This window comes from Heloderma suspectum, chromosome 8, assembly GCF_057233095.1.
Source record: "Heloderma suspectum isolate Gila_16-S chromosome 8, 16-S_ref, whole genome shotgun sequence".
In the NCBI taxonomy this organism is placed as follows: Eukaryota; Metazoa; Chordata; class Lepidosauria; order Squamata; family Helodermatidae; genus Heloderma; species Heloderma suspectum.
In genome coordinates, this window is record NC_139465.1 from 48,162,361 (window position 1) to 48,183,640 (window position 21,280).

Sequence of the window (21,280 nt, forward strand, 5' to 3'; positions counted from 1 at the left end):
TCTTCAAGTGTGGTGCCCAGAACTGGACACAGTACTCCAGGTGAGGCCTGACCAGTGCTGAGTAGAGGGCAACTAGTACTTCCTGGGATTTGGAAGCTATGCTTCTATGAATGCAGCCCAAAAGAGCATTGGCCTTTTTTGCAGCCACATCACATTGTTGGCTCATATTCAGCTTGTGATCGACAACAATTCCAAGATCCTTCTCGCTCGTAGTGTGGTTGAGCCACGTATCCCCCATCTTGTAACTGTGCATTTGGTTTCTTTTTCCTAGGTGCAGAACTTGGCATTTGTCCCTATTAAATGCCATTCTGTTGTTTTCTGCCCAGCACTCCAGTCTATCCAGATCACTTTGAATTTTGTTTCTGTCTTCCAAAGTATTAGCTATCCCTCCCAATTTTGTGTCATCTGCAAATTTGATCAGCATTCCCTGCACCTCCTCCTCCAAGTCATTAATAAAAATATTGAAGAGCACTGGGCCCAGGACTGAGCCCTGCGGTACCCCACTCGTTACCTCTCCCCAGCTTGAGAAGGTCCCATTGATAAGCACTCTTTGAGTCCGATTCTGTAGCCAACTGTGGATCCACCAGATCGTTGTTTCATCTAGCCCACTTTGAGCTAGTTTGCTCATCAGGATATCATGGGGCACTTTGTCGAAAGCTTTGCTGAAGTCGAGGTATATGATGTCCACAGTATTCCTACAGTCCACAAGGGAGGTTACTTGATCCAAAAATGAGATCAGATTTGTCTGGCAGGACTTGTTTTTGACAAATCCGTGTTGGCTTCAAGTAATCACGGCATTGTTTTCAAGGTGCTTCCAGATGGATTGCTTTATCATCTGCTCCAGAATTTTCCCAGGGATGGATGTCAGACTGACTACTCTGTCGTTCCCAGGTTCCTCCTTTTTGCCGTTTTTGAAGATAGGGACATTAGCCCTCCTCCAGTCATCTGGCACTTCACCTGTCCTCCAGGATTTCTCAAAGAGAATAGACAGCGGTTCTGAGAGTTCTTCTGCCAGTTCCTTTATTACTCTAGGATGCAGTTCATCTGGCCCTGGAGATTTGAACTCTTTCAAAGTCATTAGGTGTTCCTTGACCATATGCCTATCTATCTCAGGCTGCAATCCTGCCCCTTTAGCCTGTACTTCGCCTTTGCCAGGGGGCTCCTAGACCCTCTTTTGGAAGAAGACTGAGCCAAAGTAGGAATTGAGCACCTCTGCCTTTTCTTTGTCATCTGTTATTGTTTTGCCATCCTTATTTAGTAGCTGAACCACCATTTCTTTCCTCTGCCTTTTACTATGCACGTAGCTGAAAAAAGCCTTTTTGCTGCTTTTAGCCTCCCTCGCTAACCTCAGCTCGTTCTCAGTTTTAGCCTTCCTGACGCCATCCCTGCAATTCTGTGCTACCTTCCTGTACTCTTCCTTTGTTACTTGGCCTTCTCTCCGCTTCCTATATGTGTTCTTTTTTGTTTTCAGGTCATCCTTAAGCTCTTTGTGAAACCACATTGGCTTCTTCTGTTGTCTTCCACCTTTTCTTTTTACAGATTGGCGTGAGGGGGTTGTCTTTCTTTTTCCAGCCCCCAGAGCCTCTGCCCACTGTTTTTAGAGGCCTTTGCAAGGCCTGCCAGCCTCATGCTGCCTCAGGCTGGGTGAAGCCCTGAACGAGCACACACCTGGTAGGGCCTCAGGGGGCGTAGCCACATGTTTTGAGCCTCCCTCCACCCCCACTTGAATATGTTTTATATAATTTACTCCCCCACCCCATTACCCAGGGCAAGGGGTTTCTTCAGAGAACTCAGACTAGAGGCGCGCCCCAGCATGGATCACGGATGGGCCACTTGGCCAGCAGAGGCTCTGCCCCTGGAATCTCGGGGGCCAGCAGCCCTGGCCTGCTCCTTTGGCGCTGGATTTCTGGTCAACTGCAGCTGCTGAACCAGTTTACTCTGGCTTGCTTTGTTCTGCGTGCTCCATTGTTGTGAGGACCAGACTGGGGGCTTGGTTCTGTCCCACGGCCTAGGCAGGGGCTGGTTCCACTTCACCCCTCCTGAAGCCAGCCAGCTGGGGCAGGGCTCAGCTGGGAGTGCTCTGGCTCAAGGCTGCTGGTGTGGAATCCGCAGATCTGCTCAGGGTCCAGCTGAATGCTGAGTGGCATTTGGTCCTAGGGAAACGGACTGGCAGTAAGTTCAGGACTGAGCAAAGGAAGGAGATGGATTCTTGGTCTGATTCTGCAAAGCAGTTTGCAGGGGGGCCCTGGCTTTGTGAGGCACCCCAACACCTGTTTGGGCAAGTCAGGCATTATGGTGCTGCCTTGGGACCATCCTTTTTATTTTATTGGAAGAGCTTTTGCTCTGACTCCGGGCATGAATCTCCCAGTTGTGTGTTTTTGGTATATTCCCACTTTTGTTCTAGAAGTTTTACACATTGAACCTAATATGTCACTAAGCTTCCACCTCATGGCCTATCTGTGGGCTGTGTTTGGGGGAAGACCACCACGGGAGGAGGAGGCGTAAGGGGGGACAACATGAAACAGCCCTGAAGGCATGACCAGAGGTTCTCAGAATCGCTGGTTTTGCTGCTTGCTCCAGCCTGGCTGGCAAACGTCAGAGCCTGGGTGATCCTGCCTTGGTGCGTTGGGAGCCCCTGCTTACCTCTCTTGGCTTCCCTCTGCCAGTTGCTGGCCTGGACTCTTTCCAGCCCCCAGAGAACCAGTTAGCCAGGGCTTCCATTTTGCAAGGAGGCTGCCTCTCTGATGCGACCTCCTGGTCTCAGGGTAGGGCCAGGCTGGGCCAGGGTTGCTTGTTCCTGCAGACTCAAAGGGGGTCTCCCTTTTGTGGGAAAGTCTGGTATGGCATACAGCAGAGTTGCTTTATGCAGAGAAAGCCTGGCAACCCAGCATTTAGTATTGGAGGCAATAAATGCAGGCTAGAGCCAGTTTCAAAGAAGTTCAGATCAACTGTCTTTATTAGTGCTTTCATACACATTGTCAGAGAAGGCTGTCTAACGCTCTTTAACTGCAAGCACCCCCTAATGCTGGGTGTGTGAGTGAGAGAAGGCATGCGATACGGTGATTTCCTCCTGGGAGAGACCGCAACCGCGTGGCGCTCCCTGCTGCAGAGGCAAAGAGAAGAGGAAGGAGAGACGGCACTGATCCGCTGCAGGCCATTCTCTGTTGCCCCCCAGTGTCTGGAAGCATGTGGAGTTGCTCCTATTATCCAACATTCCCCTTCTCAATTCTGCATGCTTCAGAGTCTACAAGACTTAGTTTCCCTCGCAGACCCTGGTATCTGTCTTTGGTTAATCGTTTGGTGAGTATATCTGCAGTCATGCTTCCCGTGCGACAATAGCGTACCTCAACAAGCCCCTGTTGTTGTAGATCTTTTATTATACAGTGCTTAACATCAGCGTGTTTGGTGTGTGTGCAGGTTTTCTCCGATAGTCTCATGCCACTTTGGTTGTCCTCATAAGTCTGTAGAGGCTCATCAACTCCCAAGCTCTCAAGTACTAGCTTAAGCCATCAGACCTCTCTGCATGCTTCTCCAGCTGGCATATATTCAGCTTCAGCAGATGACTGGGCGACCGTGGCCTGCTTGTGGCTGCCCAAGTTATAGCTCCATCCCCATGGAAAAATATATGTCCACTTGTGGATTTGTGGCCTGAAATGTCCTCAGCCCAATCTCCATCCATGTCTCCCACGAGTTTAGGGCTGTTGGTGGCTGGTGGTCTCAGCTTTAAGCATGCAGTCCCCTTCAGACAGCTTTCTACGCTCTTGACTGCAGTCCGATCCCTGGCTGGGTAAGCTGGTTTTCCTGCATCGGATGCCCGCTGCGGTGGCTGTGCCAGGCCTGGGGCTGTGGCGAAGCACAGACACTTCCCTGTGGCCTCCCTGTAGCCGTTGTTTTCTGGTAGTGGCTCGCTGTGGCTTGTGGAAACCTTGTCCACTGGGGTAGGTGCTGTGTTAGCATCTTTTAGTCCTAGGCTCTCTTCCAACTCTAGGGTCTTTTGTTTCTAAGAAGGTAACTGCCATCTTCTACGCCCAATAATAGTCTTCAGACACATGTAGGAAGAAAGCCAGACTATGAAACACATGGTCCTCGATGTCTATATACCAGTGCCCAGAGTATGGGAAACAAACCGAATTAACTTGAACTCTTAATACAGGAGGGAAATTATGACTTGATAGGTATAACTGAGACTTGGTGGGATGACTCTCATGACTGGAATACAGCAATTGAAGGATATAACTTGTTCAAAAAGAACAGGAGGAAGAGAAAGGGAGGTGGGGTTGCACTGTATGTGAAAAATACATATCCCTGCACGGAAATACAGGAGGATGAGCTTGGTAGCCCCATCGAGAGCATCTGGATCAAAATAAATGGAGCAAAGAACAAAAGGAACCTGGTGGTCGGAGTCTACTACCGGCCACCCAATCAAGGAGAAGACGAGGATGAAACTTTTGAAAAGCAAATAGCCAATGTTTTAAGGAAGCATGATGAAGTAGTAATGGGGGACTTCAATTTCCCCGATATTTGTTGGGAGACAAATTCTGCAAAACATGGCCCCTCCCGGAAATTCCTAACTTGTGTCGTGGATAACTTCCTCCTACAGAAAGTAGAGGAAGGAACTAGCGGATCAGCTATCCGTGACTTGATCCTAACCAACAGACATGACGGAGTGGATAAAGTAGCAGTTACAGGAACTCTGGGGGCAAGCGACCACGTTGTGCTTTAGTAAAGGCTAAACATGCCCAGTTCCTTCAGTCCCTCCTCATAGGGCTTTGTTTCCAGTCCCCTGATCGTCTTTGCTGCCCTCCTCTGAACCCTCTCCAGTTTGTCTGCATCCTTCTTCAAGTGTGGTGCCCAGAACTGGACACAGTACTCCAGATGAGGCCTAACCAGCTTCGGCTATTGGGCGGTATAGAAATGAAATAAATAAATAAATAAATAACCAGTGCTGAGTAGAGAGGAGCTAGTACTTCCCTGGATTTGGAAGCTATGGTTCTATGAATGCAGCCCAAAAGAGCATTGGCCTTTTTTGCAGCCACATCACATTGTTGGCTCATATTCAGCTTGTGATTGACAACAATTCCAAGATCCTTCTCGCTTGTGGTGTTGTTGAGCCACGTATCCCCCATCTTGTAACTGCATTTGGTTTCTTTTTCCTCGGTGCAGAACTTGGCACTTATCCCTATTAAATGTCATTCTGTTGTTTTCTGCCCAGCACTCCAGTCTATCCAGATCACTTTGAATTTTGTTTCTGTCTTCCAAAGTATTAGCTATCCAACCCCATTTTGTGTCATCTGCAAATTTGTTCAGCATTCCCTGCACCTCCTCCTCCAAGTCATTAATAAAATGACTTTTTCTTCTTGGCAGTCTAATTTGAAGACTCTATCCTTCTCAAAGCCTCTGGCGTATAGTTGACTTTCAAAAGAAACTGGATCGCCTTTCTTATTAAAATGTACATTTTCTTGTCAGCGTGGATATGCTCAGCAGATTTGTCTTCAGTTCAAGAAAGAACTGTACTTCCTCTGCTGTGATGCCATTGCATGCATTCTTGGCCTTGCATCTTAGAACTATCTTTCCTTTACCCTTTATGTAAAAGGATTTTTTTTTTTTTGTATTAGTGCTTCTCCTTTCACTTCTTACCTACAAGCACCCCCTAGAGCTGGGTGTGTGAGTGTAATAAGCGAGGCATGAGATGCAGTGGCTTGCTTCCTTCGGGAGAGAGCAGCATGGCGCTTGCTGCAGAGATTAGAGGGAGGAGGAAGAGCGAGGGGAGGGGGCAGGAAGGAAGCGCTGCTCCGACAACCGGGGCGAGCGAGGCGCTCTCTGTCGCCCCCCAGCGTCTGGAACCATGCGGAGCTGTTCCCGTTCTCCAGCCCCTTTGGCGCTTGTTTTGTTTTTCAGAGAAGCTGTACGGCTCCAAGGGCCCCGAGCTGAGACGCTCCCTCTTCTCCTTGAAGCAGCTCTTTCAGGTGAGCCCCGCCCTCCTCATCCGGCAGTGTGTCTCGGAGAGGCACTCGGCCCGCCTCCAGCCCCTCAGCCTGCTCCAGAGCACTTGGGCCGTGGGCTTGGATCCAGCCAGCCCACGCGTGTGCATGTGAACGTGCTAGATGGGCTTGGGCCCACCGAGTGCCTCTTCCTTTTCCTTCGGGTCCCCTTTGCCCCTTGCCCCTGTAGCCTCCTCTCTTCTCTTGCAATGTTTAGACATGCACACCCGGGGAGGAGGGAGGCTGGCGTCCACCTCCTCATCTGCTGCAGTTCTCCAGGCTGGGTGTGGCTGAGCACCAGCCACTGGAGCAATGCTGCTCCAGACCGTGGCTTTCAGCCCCCAGCCCCCTCCTCACCCTGATTCCTCGGCCTGGCCCTCTGTCTGCCCCGCCTCCTCTGCTGTGCAAGGGGCAAAGGGGCCTCTGGCACGTCTGCAGCCTGGATGGAGGCGTCCCATCTCTGGATTTCTGCTGCAGGAAGATAAGGACCTGGTGCCGGAGTTTGTGAACTCAGAAGGGCTGACCTGCCTCATCACGGTGGGAGCTGAGGCTGACCAGAACTACCAGAACTACATTCTCAGAGGTGGGTGGCCGCCCAAGGGGGGGCGCTGAGTCTGGGCCCTTTGAGTTTCCGTGGCGAGTCTGGTGCCTGGACCCTCCCGCCAATTCAAGGCCATGTGCAGGACAGCCAGTACGTCGTGGAGATTTGTGGGTAGAGCAGCTTCCCCATTTCGCACGCTGCTCTTGCCCCCAGACGGTGCTGATCCGCTGGTCACTGAGAGCACAGGCTGGGTGCAACTCTGGTCTCTGTCTGCCTCTCTGCCACCCACAACGCGTCATCACACTGAGTGGGTAGACCCCGTTGGGCCCTGGCCGACACTGGCAGAGACAAACATCACAGGACCTTTTTTTTTAGTTTGTTTTGTGTCTTGCTGACATTGCTGACCGCATTTAAACTGCTGCTGAGGGATTTTAACTGATACTTTCATCTTGGAAATAGCGGCAGTGTGAGATGGGGAGAACTGTGAGGGAGTTTTGTTTACAGGGTGTTGCTTTTAAATGATTTTGACCCATTCCTGAGCCTTCAGAATGAGGCAGTATTTCTGTCTCACTAGCAACTCAGTTCAGAGTGTGCAGCTAGGGAAAGCCCAGCATGTAAAGTTTTGCCTGTGATCCGTGAGCCATCTTGGTGAGACCACTTCCACTTTATTGACCGCTCTGGACTGAATAGAGAAGTCAGGAGAGACCCGTGTTGAGGTCTCACACTTCTCTTAATTTATTTTAAAAGCATCTAGGTGGGGCAAGGGGGGAGATTGGATCAAGACCAGGGCACTGTGGGAGGGAAGGTTTACTGCAGGGGTGTTGCTCCTCAGGCCTCTGGGCCAAATCTGGCCTCCTGGGGGCCAGAACTGGCCCTCTGGGCATCCCCAGATGACCCCAGCCCCTTTCCCCCGATGCTTGATGGTTTCCCGAGTTTTGTCTCGTGCAGTTTTTCTGCCTTTCCGGAAGGTTGAGATGGCTGTCTGGAGGCTTTGTTGCTCCAGGCAGGCCTTTCTGGCCCTGCCCTGCTTGCCTCGGCCCCCGAGAGCTTCTCCAGAATGGAGCTCAGCCCTCAGGCTGGCTGCAGGTTGCCGCCCTGGTTGAACTCTTTCCTCCCATGTGGTTTTCCTGATCTGCGTTGCACACCACTGCTATTTGCCCGGTTGCAGGGAAAGCGTGGGCACATGGATATGTTTTCCCCACTTGGAGGTGTGGGATCTTGATTGGGAAAGCAGCGGGAGGATCAACCCACGGCCTTTCCCCCAAGGCCACGGTCCTGACCACCTCAGCGGATGATTTTAAAAGGGTGTTGAGTGGGGCTGGGGCTGCTTGCGCTCAGGCCTCAGTGTCTCTGGGTGCCAGAGGACTGGCATATGTGGGCCATGTTGACAAATGAACCCAGCCATGCTCAGCCCGGTGCCCTCCAGATGTGGGGACTCCCATCGTCCCCAGCGTTGAGGAGGGCTGGGCTGACCTAAGTGGGCTCTCACGGAAGCAGCGTAATGGCGGCGGGAGGGTGCATCTCGGCGGGGGAAAGGGCCAAGGGGCGTGTGCTGCAAGGAGGACTCCTGTGGCAGTCGCTCCGCCCCAAGCCCGAATCGCCACTCCCGGCTCTCCCACCAGGCAGACGCTCGGAGCTGCTACCTTTTGCCTGCCGCTGGCAGATGAGCGACAGCTCCCACCACAGCCCCGCCTGGGCATTTATTTATTTTATTAATTTATTGCATTTATACCCCGCCTTTTTTCCTCTTGCAAGGAACCCAAGGCGGCTTACATGATCCGCCTCCTCTCCCTTTTATCCTCACAACAACAACCCTGTGAGGTAGGTTGGGCTGAGAGTCTGACTGGCCCAAAGTCACCCAGTGAGCTTCCATGGCTGAGTGGGGACGAGAACCCGGATCTCTGGGCTCCCAGTCCAACGCTCTCGCCACTACGCCACACCGGCTCTGTCACACTGGCAAGCTGCAGTGGAATTGCAGCAGACGTTCCACGCTTTAGGGGGCGTTGCGCTCTTCCTCCATGTGGCTCTGGAGCAGTCATGTTCAAGATGGTTGCAATTATTTATGCATTTTTGACATTTTTATCCCACTTCTCTCCAGGGAGCTCAAGGAGGCAGCTGTGGCTGTTCCCCTCCCCCACCCTGTTCTCACAACAACCCTGTGAGGTGGTTTAGGCTGAGAGCTAGTGACTAGCTCCTGGCCACCCACTGAGTTTCATGTCTGAGTTGGGATTTGAACTCAGGGATCCTAGACCAACATCACAATGGGCTCCTTCTCTCTCTCTCTCTTTCTCTCTCTCTCTCTCTCTCCCCCCCCCTGCCCCCCTCCGCCCCAGTCACTGTGCCTGCTGTATTGCACGGGGGGAAAGAGGCTGCGTGCTCAAAACCCACTGGCAAGGACAAACATCCGCCCCACAAAACAACCCCTTTTCCCCAAGGGTCTTTACTGGGTGGTGGGCTTTGCCCCCACTAACCATTTTTGGAGGCACAGTCTTCTCACAAACATCCCTTTGCAAACAAATGGAGACATTGCTGTTTGCATTGACTTGTATGGGGGGAAGAAAGGCTTCACCCTCGGAACTGGCTGGTGAGGGGCAGCCCCACAAAGGACCCATCAAGGAGGAATGGGAAGTTTGCCCCTCTGCAGCCCCATTGCTAATATGGCAGTCACAGAAACATAAGGTTTTTAAAAATTATTTTTAAAAATTAATACTATCACATTATTGCATTTAACTGCTATTGTGCAAATTAATTTTTAAATAAAATACATAATTGGAAAAGCGTTTTAGCGCTAATTGAAAGACTAACTCAACCCCCAAGAAACATGGTGGTAAAATGGCACCGGCCAGAGATCCGAGGGAGGGTGTGCTGGCACGGTGGCTGCCCACATCCAGGCCGTGACGTGTCCAAGAGGCAGTGCAGCCACAGGGCATGGGGCATGGGGCTCGTCTTCTATAGGGATGTCAGAGAATTCGGCCAGGGATCTCGGTGAGGCCGAATGCCAGTGCATTCGGCCCCCCAAAATCCATGGCGGAACGAAGCCCCCCCACCCCACGAAAGGCGCACGAAATGGAGCACTTACCTGCTGCTGTCCACACTGACTTGCAAATGGCAGCTGCCCTGCGGCCGTCATTCGCTTCCTGATCATAGCCGTGACAGGCTACGTAAATACTTACGTAGCCTATCACGGCTAATGCAGGGATGCCTTTTGCGTCCTTGCAGAGGACGTGATAGGCTACGGAAGTATTTACGTAGCCTATCACGACAAGCCAAAAAAAAAGCACCCAGCGTACACAAATGGCGGCGGCTGCGGCAGCCGCCGTTCGCATTCCCTGTTTTGAGCCATTTTAGCTACGTAAATATTTTAAAAAGCTAAAGGTGTCCCCAACCAGTCGTGTCCGACTCTAGGGTGTGGTGCTCATCTCCATTTCTAAGCCGAAGAGCCAGCGCTGTCCGAAGACGCTTCCGTGGTCATGTGGCCGGCATGACTGAACACCGAGGTGCACGGAACGCTGTTATGTAGGCTAAAACGGAGGGGGGGGGGGAAAGAACGCAAATGGCGCCCACTATGCTATTTGCGTTCCCTTTTTTTCGCTGTAATAGCCTACGTAAATATTTACGTAGGCTAAAACGGCTCAAAATAGGGAACGCAAATGGCGGCCGCCACAGCCACCGCCATTTGTATACGCTGTTGTGTTTTTTTTGGCTTGCCATGATATGCTACGTAAATAGTTACGTAGCCTATCACGGCAGCTTCACAGGATGCAAATGGCAGCCGCTATGGCGGCCGCCATTTGCGTCCGCAGCAGCCCGTCCGCGGCTAGAACTCTGGCTGCGGATGGCCCTGGCCAGCGGCTCCATGGAGTTGCCGCGGAGCGGAGCCGAACAGGTTAGGATTTTGGGGGGAGGCGTGGAGCACCTCCCCCCCACCACGAATCACCTCATCGAGAAGGTAAATGGCTTTCGTACTTCCCTAGTCTTCCACCCTCAAAGAGTCAGGCTTTCTCCAGTCCGAGGAAAGTTGAGTGGCCGTGTCATGTGGCTGCCCCACAAGCCGTAAGCCGCCGTGAGTGAGCGGAGCGTGGCGATTGCCCAGGAGCCCCATGTTTCGTGGCTGGCCTGCCCTGTCTGCCAGGGCCTGCCTTGACTTCCACGGGGCCTCTGCCACTCTCTCTTGCAGCCCTCAGCCAGCTCATGCTCTTTGTGGATGGGATGCTGGGAGTGATCCACCACAACGCAACGGTGCAGTGGCTCTACTCGCTCTGTGGCAGCATGGTGAGTAGGTCCCTTGGGCTCTTCGGCCTGCCCTCTGGGCCGGCAATGCTGCCAGGCCAGTCAGTGCGGGGCTCAGCCTTCCCCCTCAGATTGGCCATGCCGGGCAGGGGGGCTCCCCACACATGCCTCTCCGCCAGGGCCTGTGCAGACGTGGCAGCTGTCCAGCTGTGGGAGTGAGCCCAGGGAGGGGGGGTCTCCTCCCTGCTGTTAGCCAGCAGACATCTTCCAAGGATGAAGCATCTCCCAGAGGGAAGTCAGGAGAGCTCCTTAGCAGGGTCTGGAGCAGGCCTGGAGGCAGCTGGCCCAGCCCTTGCGCCATTGGGAGGCCTGGCTGAGACACAGTGTGCAGCCCCAGGCTTTGCCCCACCCTGGACGGCCGCCGCTTTGCCTGCAGAAGGCCCCGGGCAGGGCAGCTGGCCAAGACACCCCCCGCCTCCACCCGTCCCTGCCAAAGCAGCTGGCCACGCTCTGAGGTGGTTCCCATGCTTCTGTGCTAGTACCGCCTGGTGGCGAAGACGGCCCTGAAGCTGCTGCTCGTCTTCGTGGAGTACGCGGAATCGAACGCCCCGCTGCTCATCCAGGCCGTCCTGGCCGCGGAGCAGACCAGAGGTGAGTGGGCTGCCCGGACACCGTGGCCCCCGGGTGCTTCTGGCTCAGCTCCAATCCCCCTCGCCACCGGCCAGGCCGGTGAGCAGTTGGCGGCCAAAGCACCTTAGAATCATAGAATAGAATAGTAGGGTTGGAAGGGGCCTACAAGGCCATCAAGTCCAACCCCCCGCTCAATGCAGGAATCCAAGTCAGAGCACCCCTGACAGATGGCTGTCCAGCCTCATCTTCAATGCCTCCAGTGGGGGAGAGCCTACCACCTCCCTAGGTCATTGGTTCCATTGTCGTATTGCTCTAACAGGAAGTTTTTCCTGATGTTCAGCTGGAATCTGGCTTCCTGTAACTTGAGCCCATTATTCCTTGTTCTGCACTCTGGGATGATCGAGGAGAGATCCTGGCCTTCCTCTCTGGGACAACCTTTCAAGTCCTTGAGGAGCGCTATCCTATCTCCCCTCAGTCTTCTCAAGGCTAAACATGCCCAGTTCTTTCAGTCTCTCTTCATAGGGCTTTGTTTCCAGTCCCCTGATCATCTTTGTTGCCCTTCTCTGAACCCTCTCCAGTTTGTCTGCATCTTTCTTCAAGTGTGGTGCCCAGAACCGGACACAGTACTCCAGGTGAGGCCTAAGCAGTGCTGAGTAGAGGGGAACTAATACTTCCCTGGATTTGGAAGCTATGCTTCTATGAATGCAGCCCACAAGAGCATTGGCCTTTTTTGCAGCCACATCACATTGTTGGCTCATATTCAGCTTGTGATCGACAACAATTCCAAGATCCTTCTCGCTTGAGGTGTTGTTGACCCACGTATCCCCCATCTTGTAACTGTGCATTTGGTTTCTTCTTCCTCGGTGCAGAACTTGGCATTTATCCCTATTAAATGTCATTCTGTTGTTTTCTGCCCAGCACTCCAGTCTATCCAGATCACTTTGAATTTTGTTTCTGTCTTCCAAAGTATTAGCTATCCCACCCCATTTTGTGTCATCTGCAAATTTGGTCAGCGTTCCCTGCACCTCCTCCTCCAAGACATTAATACAAATGTGGAAGAGCACTGGGCCCAGGACTGAGCCCTGCGGTACCCCACTCGTTACCTCTCCCCAGTTTGAGAAGGTCCCACTGAGAAGCACTCTTTGAGTCTAATTCTGTAGCCAACTGTGGATCCACCGGATCGTTGTTTCATCTAGCCCACTTTGAGCTAGTTTGCTCATCAGGATATCATGGAGCACTTTCTTGAAAGCTTTGCTGAAGTCGAGATATATGATGTCTACAGCATTCCCACAGTCCACAAGGGAGGTTACTTGATCCAAAAATGAGATCAGATTTGTCTGGCGGGACTTGTTTTTGACAAATCCATGTTGGCTTCGAGTCATCACTGCATTGTTGTCAAGGTACTTCCAGATGGATTGCTTTATCACCTGCTCCAGAATTTTCCCAGGGATTGATGTCAGACTGACTGCTCTGTAGTTCCCAGGTTCCTCCTTTTTACGCTTTTTGAAGAGGAGCTCCTAGACCCTCTTTTGGGAGAAGACTGAGCCAAAGTAGGAATTGAGCACCTCTGCCTTTTCTTTGTCATCTGTTATCATTTTGCCATCCTGATTTAATAACTGAACAACCATTTCTTTCCTCTGCCTTTTACTGTGCACGTAGCTGAAGAAAGCCTTTTTGTTGCTTTCATGTTTAGGCATGTTTAGCCTTTACTAAAGCACAACGTAGTCGCTTGCCCCCAGAGTTCCTGTAACTGCTACTTTATCCACTCAGTCATGTCTGTTGGTTAGGATCAAGTCAAGGATAGCTGATCCTCTAGTTCCTTCCTCTACTTTCTGTAGGAGGAAGTTATCCGCGACACAAGTCAGGAATTTCCTGGAGGGGTCATGTTTTGCAGAATTTGTCTCCCAACAAATATCGGGGAAATTGAAGTCCCCCATTACTACTTCATCATGCTTCCTTAAAACATTGGCTATTTGCTTTTCAAAAGTTTCATAGTAGTAGTATACTTACATAGTAGACTCCGACCACCAGGTTCCTTTTATTCTTTGCTCCATTTATTTTAACCCAGATGCTCTCGATGGGGCTACCAAGCTCCTCCACCTGTAGTTCTGTGCAGAGAAATGTATTTTTCACATACAGTGCAACCCCACCTCCCTTTCTGTTCCCCACCTCCCTTTCTGCAACCCCACCTGGAGGGCCGCATGCCCTGTGCTGTGCTTGTTGCGGGCGCTGTGCTTTCCGTAAGCAGGAGCAGCCCCACTGCCAAGGGGTGCACACCTCTGGTGGCCAGAGGCTGGGGGTCTCTCTTCCTCTTGCCTGCCTGGCGACGTTCCCGGGAGGCCCCCAGTGGGGCAGTGGTCTTCCCAGGGAGCTGCTCTTGGGTGCTGTCTGCACAGCGAGAGCACAGGGGGCCCCCGCTGGATTTGGGCATGCCAAAAAGGTCGGCCCTGCCCTGGCCGCCTTGCTTGTGGCCAGGCCTGTGGATGAGCAGAGCAGGCCTGCCTGTCAGGACCCCCGGTGGGGACTGGACAGCAGGGGTGAGGAGAGTGGGGGTGGTGGGCGAATGGCCGCTTCTCCAGGTTTTCCCTGACTGGTCTGGTCGCCCGCCTTCCTTGCTTCCAGGTGGACTCCCGTGGTCTCGCCTCATGGCTCTCCTGGAGCAGAGGAGCGGGGCGGACACAGAGTTGCAGGTGTTTGCAATGACGCTCATCAACAAGGTGACTGCTGCGGGCCGGGCGGGGTGGGGCCGGGCGGGGCGGGGCCAGGCTCCTGGCCTGACCGGTGCCCGCTGGTGTTGCGCAGACGCTGGCTGCCCTCCCGGACCAGGACTCCTTCTATGACATGACGGACTGCCTGGAGCAGCAGGGCATGGAGAAGGCCATCGAGTGGCTCATGGGCCAGAAGAGCGCCGACCCGGACCTGAAGCAGCAGCTGGCCATTTACGAGGTGGGGCCCGGCTGGGAGCGGGGAGGGAGGGGCAGCTCCCACCCACCTCTTGCTGTCGCTCTGCCTGAGCACCTCTGTGCCCTGCAGAATGCCCTCAAGCACGAGGACGGCATGGAAGAGCCCCCGTCCGGCGCCCGTGGCAAGGAGCGCAGAAGGGGGGACGAGGGCCGGCGGGGACCGCGGCGCTCGCTGGGCTGCCTCACCGCCCTGGACAGCTGGGACCCCGGGGCTGCCGAAGTTGTGCGGCCTGGCCCTGCTCCGGCGCTGGGCCTGGCTGGGGAAAGCCATGAAGACTGGTGAGTTGGCCAGCAGGGCGGGCATGGCCCCCACCCCAGAGGCTGGTGAGAGGCGGTCTGGACTGGGGGAGAAGGGCTTGAGCCCAAGAGGACAGTGTGTGGGGCAGTGGGCCGGCCTTCTCCTCTGTAGCCCTTGCGCTGAACCCATCCATGCCTGCCTGCCTGTCCATCTCAGCCTGGAAGGGCTCATCCAGCATGGGGCGGGCACTGAGCGCCAGGGAGCAGCTTTCTGTACTCCCTCGCGGAGCGTCGCCTGCATATGCTCTGTGGCCCTGCCTGCCTGCCTGCCTGCCGGCCAGCCAGCCGCACCAATCCTGCTCTTCCCATCTCACTGCCTTTCCAGGCCCAACATCCAGAGTACATACAGTAGTGCCTCCGAGGTGTGCCTGTCCGCACCGTCTGCCCTGGTGGAAAGAGGAGAGCAGCCAGGTGACCTGGGCGAGAGGAGCGTCTTCAAGTAGGTCCCTCTCTGAGTGGGGGCATGATGGGGGGCTGTTGAGGAGGCTGGCCGAGGGCTGTCCCCGTTCTCGCCTTCCCTTGCTGCTGGCTTCGGGGCTCTCAGAGCCGATAGGCAGCCCTGGTATGGCTGCACTGGGGGTGGAAGACAGCGGCCTTGCTGTCCGTTGAGGCATCTGAAGGAGCTGTCCTGCCGATGGCCCAGGGCACCTCCTCCTTTCTGCAGGGAGCTGCTGAGATCAGGGGGAGGCCGCCAGGCGCCCTCTGGGTGTTCTGGACTGCATCCCATCATCTCTGATCATTGGCCATGCTGGCTGGGGCCTGGTCCAAAACATTTGGTAGGCGCCAGGTTGCTCACCCCTGCTCCTTGCACCTGTACAGGGAAACACCCCCCCCCCCCGGTAGCTCTTAAGTGGGCCGGTGTCTCCGGCAGCCTTGTGTCCCGGCTGTGGGCTGAGCTGAGGGTGCAGCGCAGGAGTGAGAGGGGCAAGCAGGGTGCGGCACCAGCAGGAGTGTCCTGAGAGCCGGGGTGGGTCTTTGTCGCTCGTCCCCTAAAGCGGGTGGAGTCCATGGGCAAGGATTTTCCTCCCCGGTGTCCTGTGGTGCAACTTGAGGAGGGTTTCTGCCATCCTCCCCACATCAGGGGGCCCACCTGGAAAAGTCCCTGCTGTGGATGGGGCATCAGGGCGTGTGCATGCGCCTGCACAGGTGTAATTTGTCTCCCCCCCCCCATGTAAGCTGTCCTGAAAACCTGCCCTCTTCCTAGCAGTCTTCTCCCAGGGACTTGTGGGCAAAGGAGAAGGCGGTGACCCCAGGGAGTCCAGAGCAGCAGTGTTGGGGGATGCCAGTGACACTGTGTCTTGCTGGGAGGGCAGCCTAAAGAGTGGGGGGAAGAGGCAGCTGTGGCAAGAGGAGGGCCCTGGTCCTTGCTGCCCAGGGAGACCACCAGGCGATCTGCTGCGTCTCTTTCCTCGTCTTTCCTCCTCCCGCTCCAAGCTTTCCGCCTCTCCTCTCTCCTCTTGATGCCCCCCATCTCTTGTCCGGGACCCAGCCCAGTTTCCAGGCTTGTCGGGCAGCATCCTCGGCAACCTGGCCACCGACGGCCCACTGGAAGATGCTTGTCAGCACAGCGCGAGCAGCGCGTGGCCTTGCACGCCGCCCGCGCTGATGCCTGGGGGGCGGGAGGGGGCTCCTTTCCTTGCGGCAGCTGCACTCCACTGTCCTGCCCTCTTCAATGCTTTTGTCTCCTGCTCAGACTGCCTTTCCTTTTCCAGACTTCACGAAACTGCTTCTGCTTGGTAAGTGATGCTGCAGCCGGTGTCTGTGTGTGGTTCCCGTGGCCCAGGCAGCTTTCTTCCTGGGGGGCTGGCCCCAGAGGAGGGGTGTGTTTGCCGGGCTTGGGGCCGGTGCTTCTTGGCATGTGGTTTCGCATTGCAGAGACCTTCCGGTCCTGCCCGTGTGGTGTTCCGGGTCTGGATGAGCTCCTTGCCGGGGAACAGCTGTGCCAGGAAGCATGAGGCTGGCTGCCCTGGAGCTCCATTGATGTGTGGGGGGGCCTTGTGCTGGGCCTGCCATTAGCAACCCTCCTCCTGGAGGAGACGCCCCCGCCCCGTTGGAGGCCACCTGGGAGAGAGCTGTGCAGCCCCACCAAGCCACGAGGGGGCGCCACGGCCTAGCAGCTGCCCTCCTCTCGGCCGGCGGGATGCCCAGCCCAGCCGCCTCCCCTTCGAGAAGCGAGCGGGGAGATGCCCATCTCTGCTGCTGGCAAGCGCGCACGCGCACCCCCACATTTCCACTTTGTCCCCCTGGCAGAGTAACTGCTGTGCGTGCCTGCCGGCAAAGGGCAGCGTTGTCTTCAATCTACCCTTGGGCCCTTTCAGAACCTACGGTCAAAACGCTCAACGAACCCCCCCCACGCCTAAACGCACCCACGTCCAGCCAGCCGCTGGGATCATTTCAGGCGCAGAAGGGGGCCGGGCGGGGGCTTGTCTGGCTTCGGCCTCCGTGGCGGTGCCAGAGCTCTGCTCCGGCTGCCCTGCTCGGCTGGCACGAGCGCGGGCTTGTGGGGCGGCTGCCAGAGGCCGGAGCGTTGCGAGGGCCTCCTGCGGAGGCTGTGCTCCTGCGCTTGAGGCATGCTGGTGTGGCCTCCGGGAGCTTGGCGCGAGGGTGGCTGCCAGTCGTGGGGAGGCTGGGGTGCCGGGCCTCCAGCCAAGGCGGGCGGGCTCTCTGACGGAGGCGCTCCCCCGCTGCCTCCCCGCTGCATGCGCCTCTCGCTCTGGGGCTGGCGCTGCCTTGGCAGAGTCTGGCTCCTCTGGCCACTGGTGCTAACTGATCTTTTCTCCCAGGCGAGAGGAAAGCCCCCCAGTGTGTGGGGACAAGCCTGTTCTGAGGCGGTTTGAGTAAGTACAGACCCGCGTGCCCCTCCTCGGGGCGAGGCCCTGAGTCCTCGGGGGCGTCTGGCGAGAAGGAGTCTCTCTGGCTGACTTCTCCTTCCCCACCGCCACCCGTCCTGCAGCCGGAGGAGAGGTGCTCGCCTTGGCTCAGTCCACACACGGGTGCTGCACAGGCGTCGGGGGCTTCGGAACACCCAGAGCGGCCTTCTCCTGAGCCAGCCCCGGGGCCAGCCAGCCCCGCCTGGTCGACACTGCCTGGCAGCAGCAGCTCTCTGGGGCTTTGGGAGGGTTTTGGCCAGCCCCGCCTGGGGATGCTGCCGAGGATGGGTCTTCTGCCTGCCCAGCGGGGGCTCCCCCACAGGGCCACGGCCCCTCCTGGCGTCTTGTGCAAAGGGCACCGGGAGCACGTGGCCCGTGGGCAGGCCTTTGGCCCCTGCTGGGCTGCAGGTCGCAGGCAGCGGCTCCAGGGCCTCCCAAAGGAGGCAGCTTGCCGGTCTCTCCCGGCCAGTGGCGCTCCTTGCCCACTCGCCCTTTCCTAGCACCGTGCCTCCTCGTCGGACAGAGCCTGGGTGACTGCAGGCTGCTTGCCCCATGGAAGGGTCAGGCCGGCGCCATCTAGGGAGCTCTGTGGGGCCGTTGACGGTGTGGGCTGTGGGGCTCCCTTCAGCCCAAAACCACCTCTGTCTTCTGTGCCTCCAGAGCAGGGTTGAGTATCCAACTAGTCAGCAGTCCACAGTGGCTTGGCCAGGCCACGGCAAAGGGGGCTCCCAGCGTCTCCTTGGCCTGTTAGCCCCCGCCATCCGGAGCGCTGGCGAAGCAGGGCGTGTGGAGGGCGCTCTGGAAGGGGCGAGGCGGGACTTGCGTGACGGCACGCTCCCAAGTGCTGAGCGGCTTGGGACCAGGTCGCTGGAAGGAGTGACTCCTCCCCGGTCTGCCTGCCCAGGCCCTGAGGTGTCGCCCTTCTCCAGGTGCCCCCCATTAGGTGAGGGGGGGTGGCCACCAAAGGGGGGTGGGAGGCCTCCCCAGAGAGGCTCCCTGGCGCCTACTTTGTGGGGGGGGGGGGGTTGACACCAGGCAAATACCTTTTTATTTCCCAGGCATTTTAGGAACAGTTTTTTGTGCTCATGGATCTTAGCACTCTCTTATTTTGCTGCTGGTTTTACCTTAGTTTTATGTGATGTAGCATTTTTACTCCTTGTTGCTGGTTTTATCTTGGCTTATGTCCTGTATTATTCATTATTTCGATGTAAAATAAAATCATAAATATGTGAGGGCTCTGGTGAGGTGGGCTGGGCCATGTGTGGGGCAGAATCCAGTGGGATTTCAGTAGAAATAGAATTGAAGCAGTTCTGTTTACCCAAGACTCCCAAAGGAGATCACTTCCTGGTTGGTCATGAATACTTGGAGACCTGCAGTAGGCCCGTAGGCCCTTGGCTTTTGGTTAACAGTGTGTGTGTGTGTGTGGTGCATGCAGTGTGCTCGCATGTGTGTATAGGGTACATACATACATGCCTAAGAAGTGAGCACTGACCCCCCACCCCACTTCAACTCACACCCCGATTCAGCGTTTTGGAAAACATCCTGCTTCTGCTCAGGCCAATTTGTAGTCGGACCACTTCAGCCCAGCACCAGATCTGAGTCAGTGTTTGGAAAAATGAGTCTTTATGCTTCCTGTTAACTACCACGGGAAATTAGAAAAAAATGTAACTTTTTTCTCTTGGTCAAAACTGGATGATAATTTCAGGCACAGCAGCCCCCTAGAAGCCCAATGTCAGAAAAATAGGTGCAGGGTTTATATTTTGAGTGTCTTTTAAAGGGAACGGCCAATTGTAATTCCTTGGAAGAATTGGATAAAATTTTCAGGATTCATTGCCCCAACAGAGGAGGTCATGTCTGCCAAATTTCAGAATACTAGCCACAAGGGTTTTTGTGTAAGGGTGGCCTTGACATTTTGAGGTCTCCAAAAGAGGACATACTTACCTCCCCATTTTCCCTGTGGACCATTGTTCTGAAAATTACGCACAGCCTATGTAAGAAACCAGCAAAGTTTCAGAAGGACAGGTGCAGCAGTTCATGTGGAAGGGGAGTTCTCCAGTTTGGGGGAGGGAGTGATTTGCTTTCCCTTCCCTTCACCTCTTCCCCAATAGTTTTTGGGTTTGTATGAAAATGCACAGGTCATTAGAGGTGTCCCTCAGGCAAGAAACCTGCAGAGTTTCTAAAGCATATACATGCATGCAATTTAGAATTACTATAATTTATTTACATTTCACCAATGTTAGCAGCAGGGGAACATGGGTGGGAAGGTACTATTGCACTCATGTCCTGCTTGTTGGTTTCCTTTCACACCTAGTTGGCCACTGTGTGAACAGAATGCTGGACTAGATGGACCTTGGTCTGATGCAGCAAGGCTCTTCTTATGTTCTTAAATATAGAGTGCCTCTGAGCATGTGCAGAATGCTTTTCTTTCACCACTGAACACTTACATTCTCCCCCTACCAATTCTCTTCCCCTCCATGCAACCATCCCTCCTCATCCTACCATCCTCCAGCAACTCTTCATCAAAACAGATGTCTTGTTTTGTGCAACTTTCCTCTACCTCCTCCTTGTTATGCACAAGCTCTCATTGTACCTTCCTCCCCATAGCTTCATTTGTGCCAAGACTTCACCAGGATTCAGCCAATGAGTCTGTTTTCAGACCTAGGGCTAAGTTATGGAGAAACTCTGAGCATGTACTATGTGCCTTTCCCTCACCACTGAAGCTAGAGTTCATGCAACCCCCCGTCCCCCGCCCAACCCACAAAAGACTGAACATGCATAGGACTGAACTGAAAGGGTAGTCAATTCATTAGACGGAATTGGGCAGGCACTGTATTAAGCTTGCAGTACCACGCTCACAACTCAGGGCTTTTTTCTGAGTAAACATACAGAACATCAAGGTGCAAACCTCCCTGCAAAAGTAACTTGTGCTGGAATCCTATGCACACTTTTCTGAGGGTAAGACTCATTAAAAATAAATTAAGTTTATGAGGTGAGGTGACTGAGGACTTTTTCTAGCTTTTTTTAAAACTGTAGAACCTTTTTAAAAGCCTCAGCAGTTCCTTGATCATGATGCCACATAGTCCTAACCCTTCTTTTGGAATAATTTGTTAAACACCTTCTGATTAGGATCTCTAATCCCCTGTGTGGCTTGGCAGTTTTTACTTTTTGTTTTAGTCTTTGAGAAAAGGAAACTTTACGCATGGCTAGCACAAAAGCCACTGGACCTAACTGATTGAAATGTGGCACGTTTAGTCAGCTCCATAGGGGCTGCCAGGTCCCCAAATTCCATGCATTTATGCAGAAGAAGAAATTATAGCTCTTTGTTTTGACAGATTTACTTGAAAATAGCATTATTTACCTCTGACTAGCACAAAAGCAACTGGACCTAACTGGTTGAAATTGGGCAGGTTCAATCAGCTCCATGGGGGCTATCAGTTCTCCAAATTTAATTTATCATACAAACTAAAAAAGTTATGGCTGTTTCTGTTTTCCAATGCAAGTCAATGGGAAAATGTTAAAAAAAAAGGCAGTCAAGACAGCTCAAAAAGATCCGGGGCTTGTGCCCAGGTGGGCTCCTCTCTAACGATGCCCCTGCTTGGCTCTTGGATGGAGGAGAAGCTAGCTGACTGGGCATTGCTACAGCCAGGCAGCTGGGCACAAAAGGCATCAGCAGAGGCGCCCAGGTGAGGGGGGCATAATTCAGGATGTTCCCTGCCGAGGGCCTGGCCTGGCCTGGGGTTGTCTCGCTGTGGTGGGGACTTGGTGGTC

General features: G+C 54.4%; 1 protein-coding gene across 3 annotated transcripts in view; it reads left to right on the forward strand.

Annotated features, from left to right (window-relative positions):
• Positions 1-21,280, forward strand: part of FHOD1 (formin homology 2 domain containing 1) — a 73,341-nt gene that overhangs the window by 28,944 nt on the left and 23,117 nt on the right. For 2 of the 3 annotated variants that reach the window (XM_084812339.1, XM_084812340.1), the window contains 10 exons: positions 5,899-5,966; positions 6,459-6,564; positions 10,700-10,794; positions 11,292-11,403; positions 14,005-14,099; positions 14,185-14,328; positions 14,416-14,624; positions 14,968-15,081; positions 16,355-16,378; positions 17,426-17,479. In XM_084812339.1, the coding sequence (XP_084668465.1) occupies positions 5,899-5,966; positions 6,459-6,564; positions 10,700-10,794; positions 11,292-11,403; positions 14,005-14,099; positions 14,185-14,328; positions 14,416-14,624; positions 14,968-15,081; positions 16,355-16,378; positions 17,426-17,479 (1,021 nt within the window). The remainder of the gene's footprint in view (positions 1-5,898; positions 5,967-6,458; positions 6,565-10,699; positions 10,795-11,291; positions 11,404-14,004; positions 14,100-14,184; positions 14,329-14,415; positions 14,625-14,967; positions 15,082-16,354; positions 16,379-17,425; positions 17,480-21,280) is intronic. The other variant, XM_084812341.1, reaches the window with a different exon arrangement.